Here is a 17,468-nt window from a genome sequence, read left to right as displayed (position 1 = left end):
GGAGGTGGCAGGGGAACTCCCAGGTGCTACATCCGCAGGGATGGTGCCAAGGGCGCCACAGGAATCCCCAAGGCTGGGTGAGCAGGAAAGGAAGGACAAACTCCCCCAGATTTGGCCAAGTCCTCTCCCTGGAACCCGAGTTCCCTCACAGGTTAGCGAGGGCGAGATGGACCGGCCCAAACAAACAAAAAGGAACAGGCCGTGCAAGGATGACCTGGGGTACCAGGCCCACGAACGAGAGAAACAGGTTTTGCTCAGGGTGCCCTAGCACGATGTCCCCAGCTAGGGAGTTGGCCCGGGCTCAAGGTAACACGCACAGGGCGACGCACGGGAGCCTTTGGGAGGGGTGGGCACGAGCGCGCAGGGTCGCACCAGCCCGCGGCAGTGCGCATGCTCAGTCCGGCACTTCTCCGGTCTGGGTGGGGGACCCGGCGCTGGGAGGCGGGGGCCGGAGCCTCGCGCAGCCGCCCCTGACAGAAGCGGGCTCGGCGACTGCTGCAGCGCTCAGCGCTCGGGCCCTGCCGGAGCCGGATCTAGCATGTGCCGCGGCTCCCCAGCGGCGGCAGCGGCTCCTCTGCAGTGGCAGCAACAGCGGCTGCTATGGCCAAGTCCAGCACGGAGCTCACCCGCGAGCTGCAAGGTACGAGGCTGCGGTGGTCTCCGGGACGCCCGGTCTGGGAGCATCCCAGACCCAGTGCGTTCCTCTCCGCGGCACACCCCAGCCCCGGTGCCTCCTGCCCCCGCCCCAAGCACCCTGGTTGCGAGGCAACCCCTTGCGCCTGCATCTCAGCTCTGGGCATCTGTCCCAGGAGCTTCCTCCGCTGCCCTCCTCGCCTCACCCGAGCAGGACCTTACAGTCCCGGAGCCGCCTGTGCCGATCTTCCATGCAGTCCCCTTGCACTCCCTAAGGCTGACTCTCAGTGCTGCTGGCCCACCCCTCAGCAAGGCGTCCAGTCTCCCCTCTGGAGAGAACCCGTTTCCCCAGCGGGCGGAGCCAGGCCCTCCCGGCCGCGCGAAGGGAGCTGCCCCTGGTCCCGACCGCCTCTTGGCTTCACACCCTCCCTCTCCCAGCCCCGCCCCGGAACTGGCCCCGGAGATCCCCCGTAGCTGCCCAGCAATGCCCCGACCAGTGGGGCAAAGAAGAGAATCAGGAAAGAGGGACTGGTTTGGAGCTAAAAGCAAGAGCAGGGTCTCTGCGACTTGCCTCCCACAACCCCCGTCCCAGCCTGCCCTCTTTTGCATACCCTACACCCACACAGCTCAAGGCCTCTCGTGTTTGCACGGCCCTAAGACTCAGCCCAAACCAAGGCCCCACCCCCTAGCACTGCCACAACCCTGACCCCCAGAGGCAGGAGCACAGGCTAGCCCACGCATAGACCAGGACACTCAAGGATACTCAGGCATGCGGCACCTTGACAATTTCCCCCACCTCCACACACACACAAGCACAAATGCGCGATGTGTGTACACACGTCTTTATAGCACCCGCACCTCCACCTCTCATTCTCTCCCCCGACCCCACTCTTTCAGGATATTTGGCTGGGTACCATCTTATTTAAACACTAACTCCTTCTCACCTCCACCCCACACACACACACCAGAATCTTCTGGCTCTGTACCCCATTCACAACTGTGCGCACAGCGTACTCATTCACACTTACCCACGTCCACCAGTGTCATAGACGGGCTCCGTAGCACCCTCAGAAAGCATGCACACGCGTGTAGTAAAAGGCTGACATGCACACCCAGACCATCTAGAATATAGTCAAAGGGACACCCCCATGCCCCTCCGCACTGACTCACTGTGTCTGGGTTGGCAGTTGTTGGAGTGAATGGGTTAGCAAAATCCTTCTCACCCTCAGAAGTGTCAGACACACCCTCCCACAGAAGTGTCACTCAGTGACTGTCCCTTGACTCAGGAACATCAGGAGCCAGTTTTCTCCACACTCCTGTCCCTCTGTAATAGGAAGAGAAAAGTCACCCAAGAAGTAAAGGTCTGTGTCCCTATCCTTCTCTGTCTCTCTTTTTCTCTCTACTCCCATCTGCCCCTGCCCCTGGAGAGCCCTCGGGAGGGGCGGTGGCCAGGGTAAAGGGAGCTCTGAGCAGGCCCCTACCCACCTGCAGACAGCATCCGGAGGTGCCTGAGCCAAGGGGCAGTGCTCCAACAACACCGTGTGAAGCTGGAGACGAAGCCCAAGAAGTTTGAGGACCGAGTGCTGGTGAGGGCACTAGGCTTAGGAGCAGAGGGAGGTATCAAGGGCAGCTGGGCTGCTGAGAGCAGAGCCTGGGAGGCAGGGGAGACAGAGGTGGGGAAGAGCTGGGGAGAAACGGCCTGGGAGAGGGGCAGGCTGGACGGCTGGATATCCAAGAGGTTAGGAAGGGGCATGAGAGAGGGGAGGACCCCCAAAGCGGAGGGTCCTTACTGGCAGGGGTTGCACACAGGCTGAGGGAACTAAAGGAGGGGTCAATGCCCAGGAAACTCACCATTTGCTGCTGACTTTTTTTTTTCCCCCTTTCTCTGAAGGCCCTGACCTCCTGGCGCCTCCACCTCTTCCCCCTTAAAGTCCCAGCCAAGGTGAGTTGGGCCGAGGAGCAGCGAGCACCTTGCATGCTCCCTCCCGAGCCTGGCAGCCAGACCCTTACCACGAGCTGAGCATCCCCACACCCCCAGGTGGAAAGCTCCTTCAATGTCCTGGAGATCCGGGCCTTCAACACGCTCAGTCAAAACCAGGTGAGCACCAGGGCCTGGGGCCCCTGTTGGGCCAGCGGGAGGGAGGAGCCAATCACTGAGGCCCTGCTGCTCCCTGGCCCCCAGATCCTAGTGGAGACAGAGCGTGGCATGGTGAGCATGCGGCTGCCATCCGCTGAGAGTGTGGACCAGGTGACACGCCACGTGAGCTCTGCCCTCTCCAAGGTCTGCCCTGGCCCTGGGTGAGTGGCAAAGGAGCAATCTCTCAGGGGGTTGGACAACGAGGATCCTTCTTCCTCACCTCCTTCTCTCCTTCCCCTGCACCTGAGCTCCTAGGACACCAGGAGCAGAACACCGTTGTTTCTGCTCCTGTTTTTTTTCCTGGGGATTCAGAAGCCGTAACGGGAAGAATCGAGAGCCTCTTTTCACCTCTTTCTGGGATGGATTTGTTCGCCTGCCAGGTGTCTAATCCGGCGTGGAAATGCAGACACTCCAGAAGGGCCCCGGGACACGTCCCCCAACTCTGAGACTTCCACGTCGACCACTCACAGTGTCTGTGGTGAGCAGGGGCAGACTTGGCAGAAGTGGGACCTAAGCCACCCTGCCCCTTGTCCAGAGCCCTTTACATGTGAGAGTTCACCTGCCCAGAGGACTCCACAGCTCCCAGACCTCAGAGGTTCATGGTGTAGCAGGAACCCAGAATACTAGCACGTAAAATGACCTTGACTTTTCCTTGACCCCCAAACCTGTTCCTCACACCCTTGCCCCTCATGGAGCCAGCCCATCTACTGCCCCACAGGTGGCTTCTCCGAGACCTACGCCGCCCTGTGTGACTACAACGGGCTGCACTGCCGTGAGGAGGTGCAATGGGTGCGTTGGGCAGGGCCCTACTTGGGCACGTGGGACCTGGAGGGAGGGGGCAGAGGAGCAGGAGGGGAGCAGGTGTGACCCGGTCCCACCTCTCCAAGGATGTGGACACCATCTATCATGCCGAGGACAACCGGGAGTTCAATCTTCTGGATTTCAGCCACTTGGAGAGCCGGTAAGCTAATGGGGTGGAGACTCCCCCCACCACCCCAAATGCCCTTCTTGTCCCACCCACAGTCCCAGCTCTCTCTCCCCAACCCTCCCAACACGGCCTTCTACCTTTCCAGGCTTTCCCCAGCCCAACCACTCCGTCTCCAGTCTCTTCTTTCTTGCCCAACCACCCGCTCACCACTCTCTACCCCCTTCACTCTCCCCACAGAGACTTGGCCCTAATGGTGGCAGCCCTGGCCTACAACCAGTGGTTCACCAAACTCTACTGCAAGGACCTGCGGCTGGTAGGGACTTGGAGGGGTGGGGGAGGTGGGAGAGAGCAGTGTCCTCTCTGGTTCCCGATCACAGAACCCCTCTGTCCTCAGGGCTCTGAAGTGCTAGAACAGGTGCTACATACCCTGAGCAAGTCGGGGAGCCTCGAAGAGCTGGTGCTGGACAACGCCGGACTTAAGACGTGAGGCCAGCCTCCTCCTCAGGCAGCTGCGTCCCCTTCTAGTCTTAGGGCCCCAGAACCCCAGAGCATGGTACGGGCTTCTGAGCTGTCTCATCCAGCTCCTCACTTTACAGAACAGGAGACTGAGGCCCAAAGAGACAGAACACAAGCCAGTGGCCCAGCTGGGACTCAGACCTAAGCCTCCTGACCCCCAGCTCCACGGCCTCCCCCAGCATGCTCCATCAACCACCAAGCAGGGTGGGCTTCTCTAACCTCAAGGACCCAAAGCTGGGCTTTGTCTCAGCACACCTTCTCAGAGTGGTGACAAGCTCTGTGGCAGGCAGAGTCCGAGCTGCCCCCACCAGTGGGGCCTCTGGCCTTTGCAGTCCCAGCCAGACAGGCAAGTGGAAGAGGAGGGAAAGCCCAGGGGCTGGGACCAACAGATCCTTCCTCCCCTTGCCTGAAGGGACTTTGTCCAGAAGCTGGCCGGGGTGTTTGGGGAGAACGGGAGCTGCGTGCTGCATGCCCTCACTCTGTCCCACAACCCCATCGAGGACAAGGGTGAGCCCCGACCCCGAACTCTGCCCCTACCACAGGCTCCGCCGACTCCGCCCTCACCCCGAGTCCAGCCCAGGCCCGAACAGAGGCTCTCCAACCTGATGCCAGCCCTTGCCCCAACACTGTCACCCTTGACCCCGGGCCTGTGCCCCACTCAAGCCCCTGCCCGGACTCTCCACCACCTGCTGCCACTGCCCAGCCTCTCAGTGGGCACATTTCTCTCCCCATTTCCTAGGTTTCCTCAGTCTGAGCCAGCAGCTCCTCTGCTTCCCCACTGGCCTCACCAAACTGTGCCTGGCCAAGACTGCCATCTCCCCTCGAGGTATGTGTGCTAGGACCGCTGACCTTTGACCTCTGGCTCTCTCCAGTGCTTCCTAGCATGTTGAGCCCCCGCAGCACGACCCACACACCCACACAGCACCCCAGAGATCAAGGAAAGGAAAGGAGCCACGTTTTGGTGGGGAAGAGTTGCATACCTGGGGAAGAGGTGGGGGTGGGGGCCAACCCAGCCCAGTGCCCGCTGTGCTCAGGGCTCCAGGCGCTGGGCCAGACCTTTGGGGCCAACCCGGCCTTTGCCAGCTCCCTTCGCTTTCTGGACCTGAGCAAGAACCCTGGACTGCTTGCCACAGATGAGTCCAACGTGAGTCCACAGAGCAAAACCGTGAGCCCCTGCAGAAGCGCATTCACACTTTGGGGCCAGGGTCTCTGTCCCATAGCCTGGGGGTGGAGGGGCCCTATCACCCTTTCCCCTGTGACCCCTGTGTCCTTCCTTCACAGGCCCTCTACAGTTTCCTGGCCCAGCCCAATGCCCTAGTGCACCTGGACCTGGCAGGGACGGACTGCGCCATTGACTTGGTGAGGGGTTGGTAATGGCAGACCAGCCCGCGGTGATTTGGGGAGGCCAGGGTAGATCTGTGCCTCACCCCCTTCCTCAATTGTGGAGGTAGGCAGAGCTGGCAGGAAGACTTCATGTTCAGCTGAATTATAAAGCAACACTCATGGCTGACACCCGTGCTGCACTTGACCTGTGTCACTGCCCAAGGCTGTGCTGGCTGTGCCTAAAAGCTGGCACTCACTCCATTCCCCTGGCTGGGGGTGGAGTCCACCAGGAGGATAAGACGCTTTTCTTAATGTGAACGAGGCACCTTAGGACCCTGTACGGTGACCCTGGCTTTATACATCCACTGCCTATGAGCCTCCCTTCCAACCCTGGGGATAGGGCAGGGCGTAGAACCACTTTCCACAGAGGGGAAACTGAGGCAGTAAGCGGTGAAGTGGACGTCCATAGTGGTGCTCACACAGACTGACTGCAGAGGGCAAGAGCCAGGTCCTTGATGGGGAGGAAGGAGCCCCCACCCGCCCCTCTCAGCACCCCGCCCAGCCCCTGTGAGACCCACTGTGCCTCTCCCCACAGCTTCTGGGTGCCCTGCTCCATGGCTGTTGCTCCCACCTGACCTACCTCAACCTGGCCCGCAACAGCTGCTCTCACAGGTGGGGGCGTGGGGGGTGCGGGAAGGGATGGGGCAAGTGGAGGGTGCTCTCCTCCCTTGCTGACCTCAGAGGTCTCTGCAGGAAGGGCCGGGAGGCCCCACCGGCCTTCAAGCAGTTCTTCAGCAGCGCCTACACTCTGAGCCACGTCAGCCTTTCCACCACAAAGCTGCCCCTGGAGGCCCTCAGGTCGGGTGGGTGCAGGGTTGGGGGAGCTTCCGAGGGGGAACCATAAGAGAAGGGGCTAAGGGGTAAGCATGGGCCTGCTGACCTTCCTCCCACAGGGCACTGCTCCAGGGCCTCTCCCTCAACAGTCACCTCAGTGACCTGCACCTGGACCTCAGCAGCTGTGAGGTAAGCCCTCCGTCCCCCAAACCCCACTACCTGTCCCCCACCCGATGCTCATTTCTTCGACCTAAGTCAAACCCTGGCATCATCTTGTCTCTGCACTACTCCTCTGTGACCCTCAAACCTGGTCACACCTCCAGTTTCCCTTCTCACTCTGGTGCGTGTCCCTCTTTCCAGAGGTCATTTTCAGTCTCCAGTATCTCCCCCATTAAAGCTTTGTGGAAGGAGATACTAGGATTTCCCACCAGAGGGCAGGAGTGAGCTATCTCTGGTAGCAGAGCCTGGAGACTTTCTGACTGCAGGGAAGGGAGAGAGAGCCCTAAGGAAGAATCTGCTATGGAGGAGCCTCCGATTTTACACCCTGGACCTGACATGACCTTGAGTCCTGGGGTAACCACTTCGTCTCTGAGCATTAATGGTGCCCTGCCCGCACCCTCTTCCTACCTCCCTTGTCTCTGCAGCTCCGCTCTGCAGGAGCCCAGGCTTTGCAGGAGCAGCTGGGAGCTGTCACCTGTGTAGGCAGCCTGGATCTGTCGGACAATGGTGAGTGGAGGTGCTTTTCTTCCTGGGGGCAGCTGAGGTCGGGGCCTGGAGTGTGCGGGAGAAACCTTAAGGAGACTCCTGTAAGCTTCCAGCCTCAAGGCCAGGCCTCTCCCCTTTACTGGACAGGGTTCGACTCAGACCTCCTGACACTGGTGCCTGCTCTTGGCAAGAACAAGTCCCTCAAGCACCTGTTTCTGGGCAAGAATTTCAATGTCAAGGCCAAGTAAGGCCCTTCCCCATAACACAGACCCCACTCCGTCATCCACCTCTCGTTTTGGCTCCCTGGATTACCTCTGACTCCCTCCCTGCTCCCCCAGTAGCATGACCCCAGCCCCCTCCCCTCCGACGCGGCCCTCACTCCCCTCAGGACGCTGGAGGAGATCCTCCACAAGCTGGTGCAGCTGATCCAGGAAGAGGACTGTGTGAGTGACTGGGCCTGGGAGGGAACCACTGTGGCGGGGACTTTGGGAACGGGGCCCAACCCGCCCTTGCCCACACAGTCTCTGCAGTCACTGTCAGTGGCAGACTCCCGGCTGAAGCTACGCACCAGCATCCTCATCAATGCCCTGGGCAGCAACACCTGCCTGGCTAAGGTGGATCTGAGTGGCAATGGCATGGAGGACATCGGGGCCAAGATGCTGTCTAAGGCCCTGCAGATAAACTCTTCCCTCAGGTGGGCCCCCACTGGGCCCTCTGACCCCCTCCAAACCCATACCCTCGCTGCTTGCCTTGCCCTGTACCCTAGCTTCCAGGGGACCCTGAGTCCCAGAACCATCTCTGAGTCAGCCTCATTACCCAGGAAAGGAGGGGGGTGCTGTGTCCTGCCCCTTAACAGGGACCCTGAGGGTCGGGTAACCAGCTGTGTTCACCCTCTCCCCAGGACTATCCTATGGGATCGGAACAATACATCTGCCCTGGGCTTTCTGGACATTGCAAGGGCCCTGGAGAGGTGAGTGAGCCGGCCCTGCCCTGACTCAGCCCCCAACTTCCTGGGCCTGGGCCAGGCCTGCACTCACACCATATACCCCTTTGACCTCTTTTACAGAAATGTTTGGAAGGGCCATGGACGAGGGAAGTGGTCTGCAGGGGGTGGGCTTGGGGGAGCAGGAGCCCCTTCTCACCTCCTGCCTCACCCAGCTGTGCTCCTGTGTCCCACAGCAACCACACGCTGCGCTTCATGTCCTTCCCCGTGAGCGACATCTCCCAAGCCTACCGCAGCGCCCCCGAGCGCACGGAGGACGTCTGGCAGAAGGTGGCGGCCTGAGCAGGGCGGGACAGAAAGGGCAGGGGCCAGCCCAGTGCCCAGGCCCTCACCCACTCACCCACTCACCCCGTCACCTTCAGATCCAGTGGTGCTTGGTGAGGAACAACCACTCGCAGACGTGCCCCCAGGAGCAGGCCTTCAGGCTGCAGCAGGGCCTGGTGACCAGCAGCGCAGAGCAAGTAAACGTTTCCCTCGGGGACACTCGGGGTGTTCGAGGCACAGGTTTGATGTGATAGGGTGAGGCATGAAGGAGGCATCGCGTGGTGCCCGTGGCTGGACTCCATGTGTGGGGGAGCTAGGGGACAGGACATTCACAGAAGGGGTGAGAGAGCATGTGGGCAGACAGGAGGGACCCCCACCAGGGGTGCATAGGGCTGTGGGAGCTCCACTGGGCATTCCAGAAGGGCTTCCCCAGAGGGGAGAACAGGCGACATTATCACCTCCCTGTAGTGCTGGCACCAACAGTGCTGCCCAAGGAGACCCAGAAATGGGTCACCTAGGGTCCCACCTGGGAAGATGCTGTGTGGGGTCCCCTAACAGTCCCGCCGGCTGTACTCCAGATGCTGCAACGGCTGTGTGGACGAGTGCAGGAGGAGGTCCGGGCCCTGAGGCTGTGCCCCCTAGAGCCCGTGCAGGATGAGCTGCTCTATGCTCGGGACCTCATCAAGGATGCCAAGAACTCCCGGGCGGTGAGCCTCCATTGCTCCCCCTCCCCTGACAGCCCAAAGGACCGCTGGCAAAAGGCCAACCATGCTAGCCCACAAGTGCCCAGGCCCTGCCCTGTGCATCTGCCCTCCTAGCCCAGGGCAGCCGGTCCTGGTTCTCACCTTCTGGTCATAACCCCTCCCTCACACAGCTGTTCCCTAGCCTCTACGAGCTGGGTCACGTGCTGGCCAATGACGGGCCTGTGCGGCAGAGGCTGGAGTCTGTAGCCAGTGAGGTGTCCAAGGCTGTGGACAAGGAGCTGCAGGCAAGTCCTGGGGAAAGAGCCCAGTATTGACTCAGGCTCTAAGCTGAGGACTAAGGTCTTTGTGGGGGAGATTTTTGGGGGCAAGAAGGAAATGCAGAGCTGAGACCACCCACACTCCCACTGTGCAAAGACTTTGCTAGAAAACTGGGCTTGAAGTTTTTTCTCCTAGCTTCAGTCTTGGCCCCTGAACACTTACCTCTCCCCCCTGGACTGACTCTTCCCTGTCCATACGGTGGGGCAGGAGCCCAAGTGTCTGACGCTCTGCTGCCAGCTCGCCCTGTGACCTCAACAAGCCATGGGGGGCTGGAATAGACAGACTAGAGTCTCTTGCCTGTGGAGCCACCCCTGATCCTGCTGCCCTTAGGACCCTGGCCTCTCTTCTCCCATCCTAGGTGATCCTGGAGTCCATGGTCAGCCTGACGCAGGAGCTATGCCCCGTGGCCATGCGGGTGGCAGAGGGGCACAACAAGATGCTGAGCAATGTGGCGGAGCGAGTCACTGTGCCCCGGAACTTCATCCGTGGGGCTCTGCTGGAGCAGGCGGGGCAGGACATTCAGAACAAGCTGGAGTGAGAGGCAGATGGGCTGGGGCAGGGCTGGATTGGGCCCAGAGCACTTAGGGATTCGGGGCCCAGCTCTCAGCAATGAATAATGAATGGCGCAATCTCCATTACAAGGGATAAATCTTTAACCAACTGCAACCTTGCTCTTTAGGGTCAGACTGGTCTTTGCCCTAGAAATCTAAGTGCGGAGCTGGGGTTTAGGAGCCAGGCAGTGCACACACAGATGTGCACACACAAAGGGCACATACACGTGGCCACACAGGCACACCCAGATTCATCTCCTAAAAACAAAGCACAGCCTCCTCGGAGGTCAAAGAAAACTGGTGTGTGTGGACTACGCTCTGTCTGCTTCCCACTCTCCACTCCTAGACCTCCTCCACTCTGGGTCTGGGTGCCACCATTCACCAAAGCAAAGAAAAAGAAAAAGTATTACAAGAAGCGCTGGTGTCTGCTCTTAGAGCAGAGACCAGCAGATCTCACTGGGCACCCCACACACACCATTTACTCAGCTCTGTTCCACTGGAGCTCCAGGGGTCTGACCCTTTGCGCCTCCTTCCCCTTCAGTCCTCTTTGCCCACCCTCCCAACCCACACACTTCTAGGCTGGAGGTCTGTGGGTGGGACAGGCTGTGCCTTTATGGAGTGTGGTGGGCCTCAGGTGCCTCCTACCGCACGTGGGGGCCCGGACAGCCAGGCGGGTCGGCCCTCTCCCTGGGGCACCTGGGGAAGGGCGGGGCTGCGGCTCGGGGCTGGGGAAGGAGTGGCTGAGCAGCCCTTGCCTGTGCCCACAGCGAAGTAAAGCTCTCAGTGGTCACCTACTTAACCAACTCCATAGTGGATGAGATCCTGCAAGAGCTGTACCACTCACACAAGAGCCTGGTAAGGCTTCTGAACCCTGGGCAGGCTCAGACCTGCCCTGAATGTTGGGACCATACTATCTCCCCCAGACCCCTGCCCTCAGGGCTCTGGGAGGAGCACTGCTTCCTTGGGGCCCTTTGCACACCTTCCCCAGGCCCGGCACCTGGCCCAGCTAAGGACACTCTCAGATCCACAAGGGGGGCCAGGCCAAGCGCAGGATCCGTCCTCCCGGGGCCGGGGCCGTAACCATGACCACGAGGAAACCACAGATGACGAACTTGGGACCAACATTGTGAGCATCCCACCCTGATCGCCTTCCTAACCTGAGTCCTGCCCCCGAACCTACAAAATGCTGTCCCCTTCTTACCGAGCCTGGTCTCATCCCCCTGGCCCCAGCCGGCCCAGCCTCTTCCCGAATCCCAGTGCCCCAGCCACCTGAGGAGAGGGAGGCAGGAGGGACTTTTAAAAGAAGGACTTAGGAGGAAGGAAGGCTTCTGGCGAGGTTCCTGGGGTGCGCGGCCCAAACCCACTGTCCGCCTCCGTTTCTACAGGATACGATGGCCATCAAAAAGCAGAAGCGCTGCCGCAAGATCCGGCCAGTGTCTGCCTTCCTCAGTGAGTCCCCAGCTTCAAATCTGATGGCCCTGCTTCCCTCTCTTTTCTTTCTGTCTGACCAGCCTGCTTCCCCCCTGTCCCTCCTGCCAGTCCCTCTAATGCTGATGTCCCCACAGGTGGGAGCCCTCAGGACGTGGAAAGCCAGCTAGGGAGCCTGGGGGTCCCGCCTGGCTGGTTCTCAGGACTTGGGAACAGCCAGTCCACAGCAACTGGCTCCTGGGAAGGTCTATCTGAGCTTCCCACTCACGGCTATAAACTAAGGCACCAAACACAAGGCAGGCCCCGGCCCCCCAGGACCACCCCTCCGGGACCCGGTCGGCCCAGTGTGAGTCCCTAAGGCTTTGCGCGGGGGGTGGACCGACTGCACTTAGTAGAGCCAGAGCCAGGGGTTGTAGCTTTAGGACCCAAATGCCAAGGCACCAGCCTGGGGGATCTGGCAGGGGACCCAGCAGGCCACCAAAAGCGGGACTACCCAGTTTGGATGAGACCTCAACCTTGTAGCAGTAGGACGTCTGCCTGCCAGACGGTGGCAGTTTTCATGTTGGCGAGGGCTGCCCAGCTAGGGAGTTTCCAGGTGGACTGCAGCCCGCATTTCCTTGGGGGCGGGAAAGGCCAGTCCAAGTCCGAAGGGGAGGCCCTGAGTGGAAGGGAGGGTCTTCCTGGCCGGACGAGATTCCCTGCAGGACGCACCCCCAGCAGGTGCCAGTACCTGGGACTCGTCAGGAGAACGGGATGGCCACCCGCCTGGACGAGGGGCTGGAGGACTTCTTCAGCCGGAGGGTCATGGATGAAAGCTCCAGGTGGGGCACCCCGACACACGCCCATTTTCATCAGGCCCCGAGGCCCTGGAGGGACCTGTGTGTCTGCCCAGCTCCTGTGGAGGCCTCTTCCGTGACAGAGCCCCAAGCCAGTCTCTCTGGGACATTTCTCCCACATTCTCGCCCTTCCAGACCAGCCCTTATCTCCCATGTTCTCTCCAAAAGGATGGGACCACCCCAGTGGAATGGTGGGGATGGGCAGGGGCGGAGTGTGGCAGCAAGCCCTGGGTTGGGATGACCCTTAGGGTAAAAAGCCAGGAGGGAATGTTCCCAGTCACTGCTCTGTACAGAAGGAACTGGGTCACTTGGAGAGTCTGAGAGAAAGAGAGGGCAAGAGCAGTGCCTGGAAGGAAAGAGTTGATTTGCTAAAAAGGATTATGACAGGGAAGGTGGGGGCACTGTCTCTCCTGGGGTGAGTGGAATGGGCCCAGAGCGCCCGTCCAAACGAAGCTGGATGAGACGGAGAGGTGGGAGGTGTATGAGATCCGAGACTGTCTGTCACCAGCACCACCCTGGGCCCTGAGCCGCCTCTGCACCTGGCATTTGCAATCCCCCAAGGCTTTGTCATTTACTCACCTTGACCCCGCCCAGCTACCCCCGGACTCTGCGGACCCTGCGGCCAGGCCTCTCGGAGCCGCCCCTGCCTCCACTCCAGAAGAAGAGGCGCCGAGGCCTGTTTCACTTTCGTCGGCCCCGGAGCTTCAAGGGGGACCGGGGGCCAGGGTCCCCCACCACAGGGCTCCTCCTCCCTCCGCCCCCACCCCCACCCCCGACTCAGGAGAGCCCCCCCAGCCCAGAAACCCCCAGCGTGGGCAACAACTCCTCCCCCTGCTGGAGCCCAGAGGAGGAGAGCGGCCTCCTCCCTGGATTTGGCAGGGGCCGGGGGCCTTCCTTCCGCAGGAAGATGGTAAGTGGGGCAAGAGGTACTACGTCCTCCCTGTTTGCTGCCCACCCATACACAGCCCACCTGCCCACCCCACCCCAGGCAATTGATGGGAGGATGCTAGGAGTCGGGACTCCGGGGAGCTTTGGTCGTCCCAACTCCCTGCTCCTTGAGAGCGGGCTGGGCCTGGTGACCCAGAGCATGCTGGGAGTGCTGCACACGTATCTGGTCAGTGGAAGGACTGTTCAAAGGGTCTGGGCAGGGATTCCCCCACAGAGGCGGGGCAGGGGCCCTCCCCGACTCCCTTGCTGCTGATGGAGCCCCTTCTAACCGCAGGAACTGTTTGTAAACCTCGTTTCAGGGCATCGAGGGGTCAGAACCAGGGGAGGGGAGCCAGGCCCCTGGAACAGCACAGCAGCCAAAGGTCCAGGGTGTTGCCCTTCCTGGGTTGGGAAGAGCCAAAGGTTGGAGCTTCGATGGGAAACAAGAGGTGAGGGGAGCCCGAGGCTGCGAACTGAGGGTCTTGTGGGTCCCTGTCTACCACCCTCCACCTCCCACACCCCCGTCCCTGGTGAGTCAGTGGAGAGAGCCATGCTTTAGCGTTAGACGGTGTTAGCTGCAGCTCTGCCCATTCCAGACGCTGGCCGCAGAAACCTGGCCAGGTCGCTTAACCCCCTGAGCCTCTACTTCCTTATAAAGCGGGCAGTGTTCATAAAAGTACTGACCTGCAGATCTCTGTTTCCCAAACTGTGGCGACTTGATCACCACCTCAGGGACTGACTTTTTACCCTCTCCACATTCCATCTGTATTATTATTTACATAATATCTTAATTCAACTCACCTTGTGTAACCTAGTCTGGACCTGTGCATTATCTTTGAAACCAGTCATCTTTTCTTGTACACATAAAATTAACATATAACTATTAAAATAACAGTATTTTCATTCATGGGAGCTATTTCTTATGCCCCTAGGGTGGTCCGGGTGCCATCTGTGGGAAAAAACGGCCCAAGCATCTAGGGACTAATGACACGAAACACCAGGGCAGAAGCCCCTTGCTAACTGCAGCCCCCGGCTGGAGGGTCCTTTTCTGATGGCCTGACTCAGCTGTCCTTTCAGGGCACAGGCCCAGACCTGGAGGGCAGTGTCCAGGCTTGGCAGAGACGGCGCTCTTCGGATGATGCAGGTGAGAATGGTCACCCTCCCTTCCTTTGACCCCTCTCTCAGGGGACCCCCCTAATTTGCCCGTCCCCTCTCTCCCCTGCAGGGCCTGGAGCCTGGAAACCGCCCCCACCCCCCCAAAGCAGCAAGCTGAGCTTCAGCGCCATGCGCCGCGCGGAGGCCACGTGGCACATAGGTATGGCACAGCCCTTCTCAGGCAGCAGCGCTGAAGGCCCGGGGTACGTACACACAGACAGAGGCCATGCCCCCGGCGTCTGGGAGTTTTATGGCCGATGTGGGGCAGTGAGAAGTCGACACGGTGAAAATGCTTAAGGATATTTACAGAGCTATAACCAGAAGAGACAACCCGATCCAAACACAGCCCCTACAGAATAAAAGCAGCTTTGCCGAGATTGGCAGGCCACAGCAATGTGTTCTGGGTGATTCCAGATAATTCTCCAGGGCAGGGGCCATATCTGGTCCTGTCAGCAGAGTCCTAGTCATTCAAGGCCCACCTCACACATAGCAGTCTCCTCCAAACACAGCTTGCCAAGCCATCCTCAGCTCCTGCAGAAAGGTGCCCCGAGGAAGGGGCAAGATTCCTGCCCCAGAAGTCCAAAACCCTGGGCGTTGGCCCTGGCTCGGCCACCACCAGCAGTGCGGGCCTCACACAGGTCATTTACCTTCTGGCTTTGAGACTCTGAAGGAATAAAGGGAGGGGTTCATGGTATGACACTCCCTTTTGCTGGATTCAGAGCACCTTTCACTTACAGGGCCTCGAAAGGAGAGCTCAGCGTCAAGCTGTGTTCTCACGGCCCAGAATGGGACCCTTCAACCCCACTGACGTGGCCAAATCTCCCCGCAGGTGTAGACACGCCATAAGCTTCCTCCTCTCCCACCCCAAGGCTGGGGCGCAGGAGCACGGTGCGGCGCCAGGCTGGCCCTTGGCTTGGCTCTGCCTGTGCTCCTGCTCATCCTCCAAGGCCCAGCCAGTACTGGGAGCATCTTTGCTGGCTTCTTAGCCTCCACTCAAACTAAACACCCAAAGTGGGGCTCCATCCTCCGTCTAGGAGACCACAAGAGTCGGATGTTCCACTGCACACACACCACCGCCAGCACCCCACAGGTCCCTCTTGTTCATGTTGCAGATACACACAGACACCACCTTCCCAGTGGACTACCCACAGGCTCAATTTGCATAAAACCCCAGAGGCGGGAGGTGGGGGCGCCAGGGCACCTCTCCTTGAAGCTCTCATCATCTAAATCAGACTGGCAGGCAAAGTCCTGGCAGTGCCGGGCTGCAGCCTTGGCAGAGCCCAGGGGCACTGCAGCTCTGGATGGGCAGCCAGGCCTGTGGACCCAGACGGCCCCAGGCTCTGGCCCTGTCTCAGCAGGAAAGATGTCAGGCCCTGCTCTTCCAGAGGGACAGCCAGGCCAGAGCCCCCTCCAGAAGGTGACAGGCTCAGGACCATCCTGGGGACCTGGACCTTCACAAGCTAAGGAAGTATGAGAGGAAAGGAACATGTGAGGCAGGGGGTTAGGAGCAAATAGGCTTTCCAGGGGGAGTCCTGGGGGAAGGGTGGGGTGGGGTGGGGCCAAAGAATGCCTGTTTCTCTCCTCCCCATCCCCTAGCTGAGGAGAGCGCCCCCAACCACAGCTGCCAGAGCCCCAGCCCAGCCTCCCGAGATGGCAAGGAGGAGAAGGAGGGGGCCCTGTTCCCCGAGAGGACCATTCCTGCTAGGAATGCTAAGGTGACGGTTGGCAAAGTGGGTGGGGAAGGCACTTTAATGAGGCAAAAGGGCTAACCAACTGACCTAGCATCTTCTTCTGCCAGCTGCAGGACCCCCCTTTAGCTCCACGACCCCCCAAGCCAGTGGCTGTGCCCAGGGGCCGCCATCCCCCCCAGGAGCCAGGGGGCAGGGAAGAGGCTGAGCCTGGGGGTACAGCCCCAGGGCTGAACCAACCCCGGCTGCGGCTGGGCTCACAGCAGGACCAAGAGGAGACCGAGGTCCAAGGTCTGTTGCCTGGCTGGAGGGGAGCTTGGGGTGGCTCTGGGACCCTGCTGCCCACACCGGGTCCCCACCCCAAGCACAAAATGAGTCCCGGCCTGGATGAGCATGCAGCCTGTGAGCCCCACACATAGGCCAGACCTCCCTGGCTCATTTCAGGGCCCCTAGACCCTGGCCGCCGGACCGCGCCCCTGAAGCCCAAGAGGACACGGCGGGCACAGTCCTGCGACAAGCTGGAGCCTGATAGAAGACGGCCCCCTGACCCCACAGGTGCCAGTGAAGTGGGTGAGAGGGCAGTCCCCCTTCCTGCCCATGTGTCCAACGTGGTGCACCCCGAACTGGGCGGCTGGCTCTCCCTGCCCAGGAAACAGGACTCCCCGGATTTGCTCCCAGCAGGAGCCGGTGAGCCAGGAACGGACTGAGAGCCGCTGCAGCAGCCTCCCCAGCCCTCCTCGCGCGACATGTGCCTCACAAGGACCGACCCTCCCCTGCCCTCGACTTCCAGGCCCCTGTACCAGCCCAGCCCACAAGGGCAGGATGGCAGGATGAGGTGTAGGGACAGGAAGGGTGGGAGCAACCTGGAGAGAGGGAGGCTCTGAACGCCTGCTCCCTTGCAGGGTGGAGCGGCAGAGCACCTGGGGTGGGGGCCAGCTCCCTCCCTGGAGGGCGGATCTGTCCCTCTATCCCCAGGGGCTCTCTCCCCACTTGTGTAGAATAAAAATCAAAATCACTGCCTGCCTTGCGTCTTTGCCGTCTTCCCCCATTCACTGGCCCCGCAGCCCACCGTCTTCCCCCTCAGTGCTTGGTCTCAGTGGGGACAAGTGAGGGACACCTCACAGGGTTGGGGCTGGAGCTCTGAGCAGAGAGGGAGAGACCAGGGAAGTGAGGGACAGGTGGGAGGGGACTGAGAGGTCCCCAAGCCCCTGTGGGTACCGTGTATGGGATCTGAGCTGAGCTGGCTGCAGAAGGAGCCAGTGTGACAGGCACGGACACCCGTGTGTGTCTGCCCGACTTTGCCGGGTATGGTGGGATGGAAGGCTGACTCCAGGGTACCAGGAGGACACTGGAGAGCTGTGTGTGTGCGTTTACACACAGGCAGCCTCACTAATGGTGGAATTAAATGGTGTGCCATCCTGGGGTCACCATCAATAGTCAGAAATCTCACTAGTAAAGTGTCCTGAAGGTGAACAGAAGTGTCTGCAGTGTGAGAAGATCAACAATTAAATTAATTAT

General features: G+C 60.4%; 1 protein-coding gene and 1 long non-coding RNA gene across 2 annotated transcripts; one reads left to right on the top strand and one right to left on the bottom strand.

Annotated features, from left to right (window-relative positions):
- The first annotated feature begins 565 nt into the window (after nt 1-565).
- On the top strand, nt 566-16,966 carry CARMIL3 (capping protein regulator and myosin 1 linker 3). Its single transcript, XM_037129345.2, is given in 41 exon segments — nt 566-640; nt 2,125-2,219; nt 2,525-2,575; nt 2,672-2,731; nt 2,816-2,931; nt 3,151-3,248; nt 3,489-3,559; nt 3,658-3,731; nt 3,936-4,011; nt 4,093-4,181; nt 4,627-4,721; nt 4,954-5,040; nt 5,249-5,358; nt 5,496-5,573; nt 6,133-6,209; nt 6,291-6,395; nt 6,491-6,560; nt 7,016-7,097; nt 7,224-7,320; nt 7,465-7,519; nt 7,598-7,770; nt 7,978-8,046; nt 8,256-8,349; nt 8,442-8,540; nt 8,922-9,050; nt 9,218-9,331; nt 9,724-9,899; nt 10,684-10,771; nt 10,905-11,042; nt 11,302-11,365; nt 11,482-11,690; nt 12,065-12,165; nt 12,775-13,090; nt 13,428-13,556; nt 14,185-14,251; nt 14,333-14,422; nt 15,859-15,977; nt 16,061-16,241; nt 16,395-16,516; nt 16,629-16,736; nt 16,738-16,966. Coding segments are annotated over 41 exon segments (4,266 nt in total). The 5' UTR covers nt 566-600; the 3' UTR covers nt 16,792-16,966.
- Nucleotides 8,534-9,728, bottom strand: LOC119037245 (uncharacterized). The gene is made up of 3 exons (XR_005080168.2): nt 9,528-9,728; nt 9,189-9,338; nt 8,534-8,656 (listed from the first exon to the last, which is right to left on the bottom strand). It is a non-coding gene; the product is annotated as an uncharacterized LOC119037245 (long non-coding RNA).
- Nucleotides 16,967-17,468: the final 502 nt, after the last annotated feature.

This window comes from Artibeus jamaicensis, unplaced genomic scaffold (genome assembly GCF_021234435.1).
Source record: "Artibeus jamaicensis isolate MK-2021 breed Jamaican fruit bat unplaced genomic scaffold, CSHL_Jam_final contig_887, whole genome shotgun sequence".
NCBI lineage: Eukaryota > Metazoa > Chordata > Mammalia > Chiroptera > Phyllostomidae > Artibeus > Artibeus jamaicensis.
This window is presented reverse-complemented; position numbering and strand designations above follow the sequence as displayed.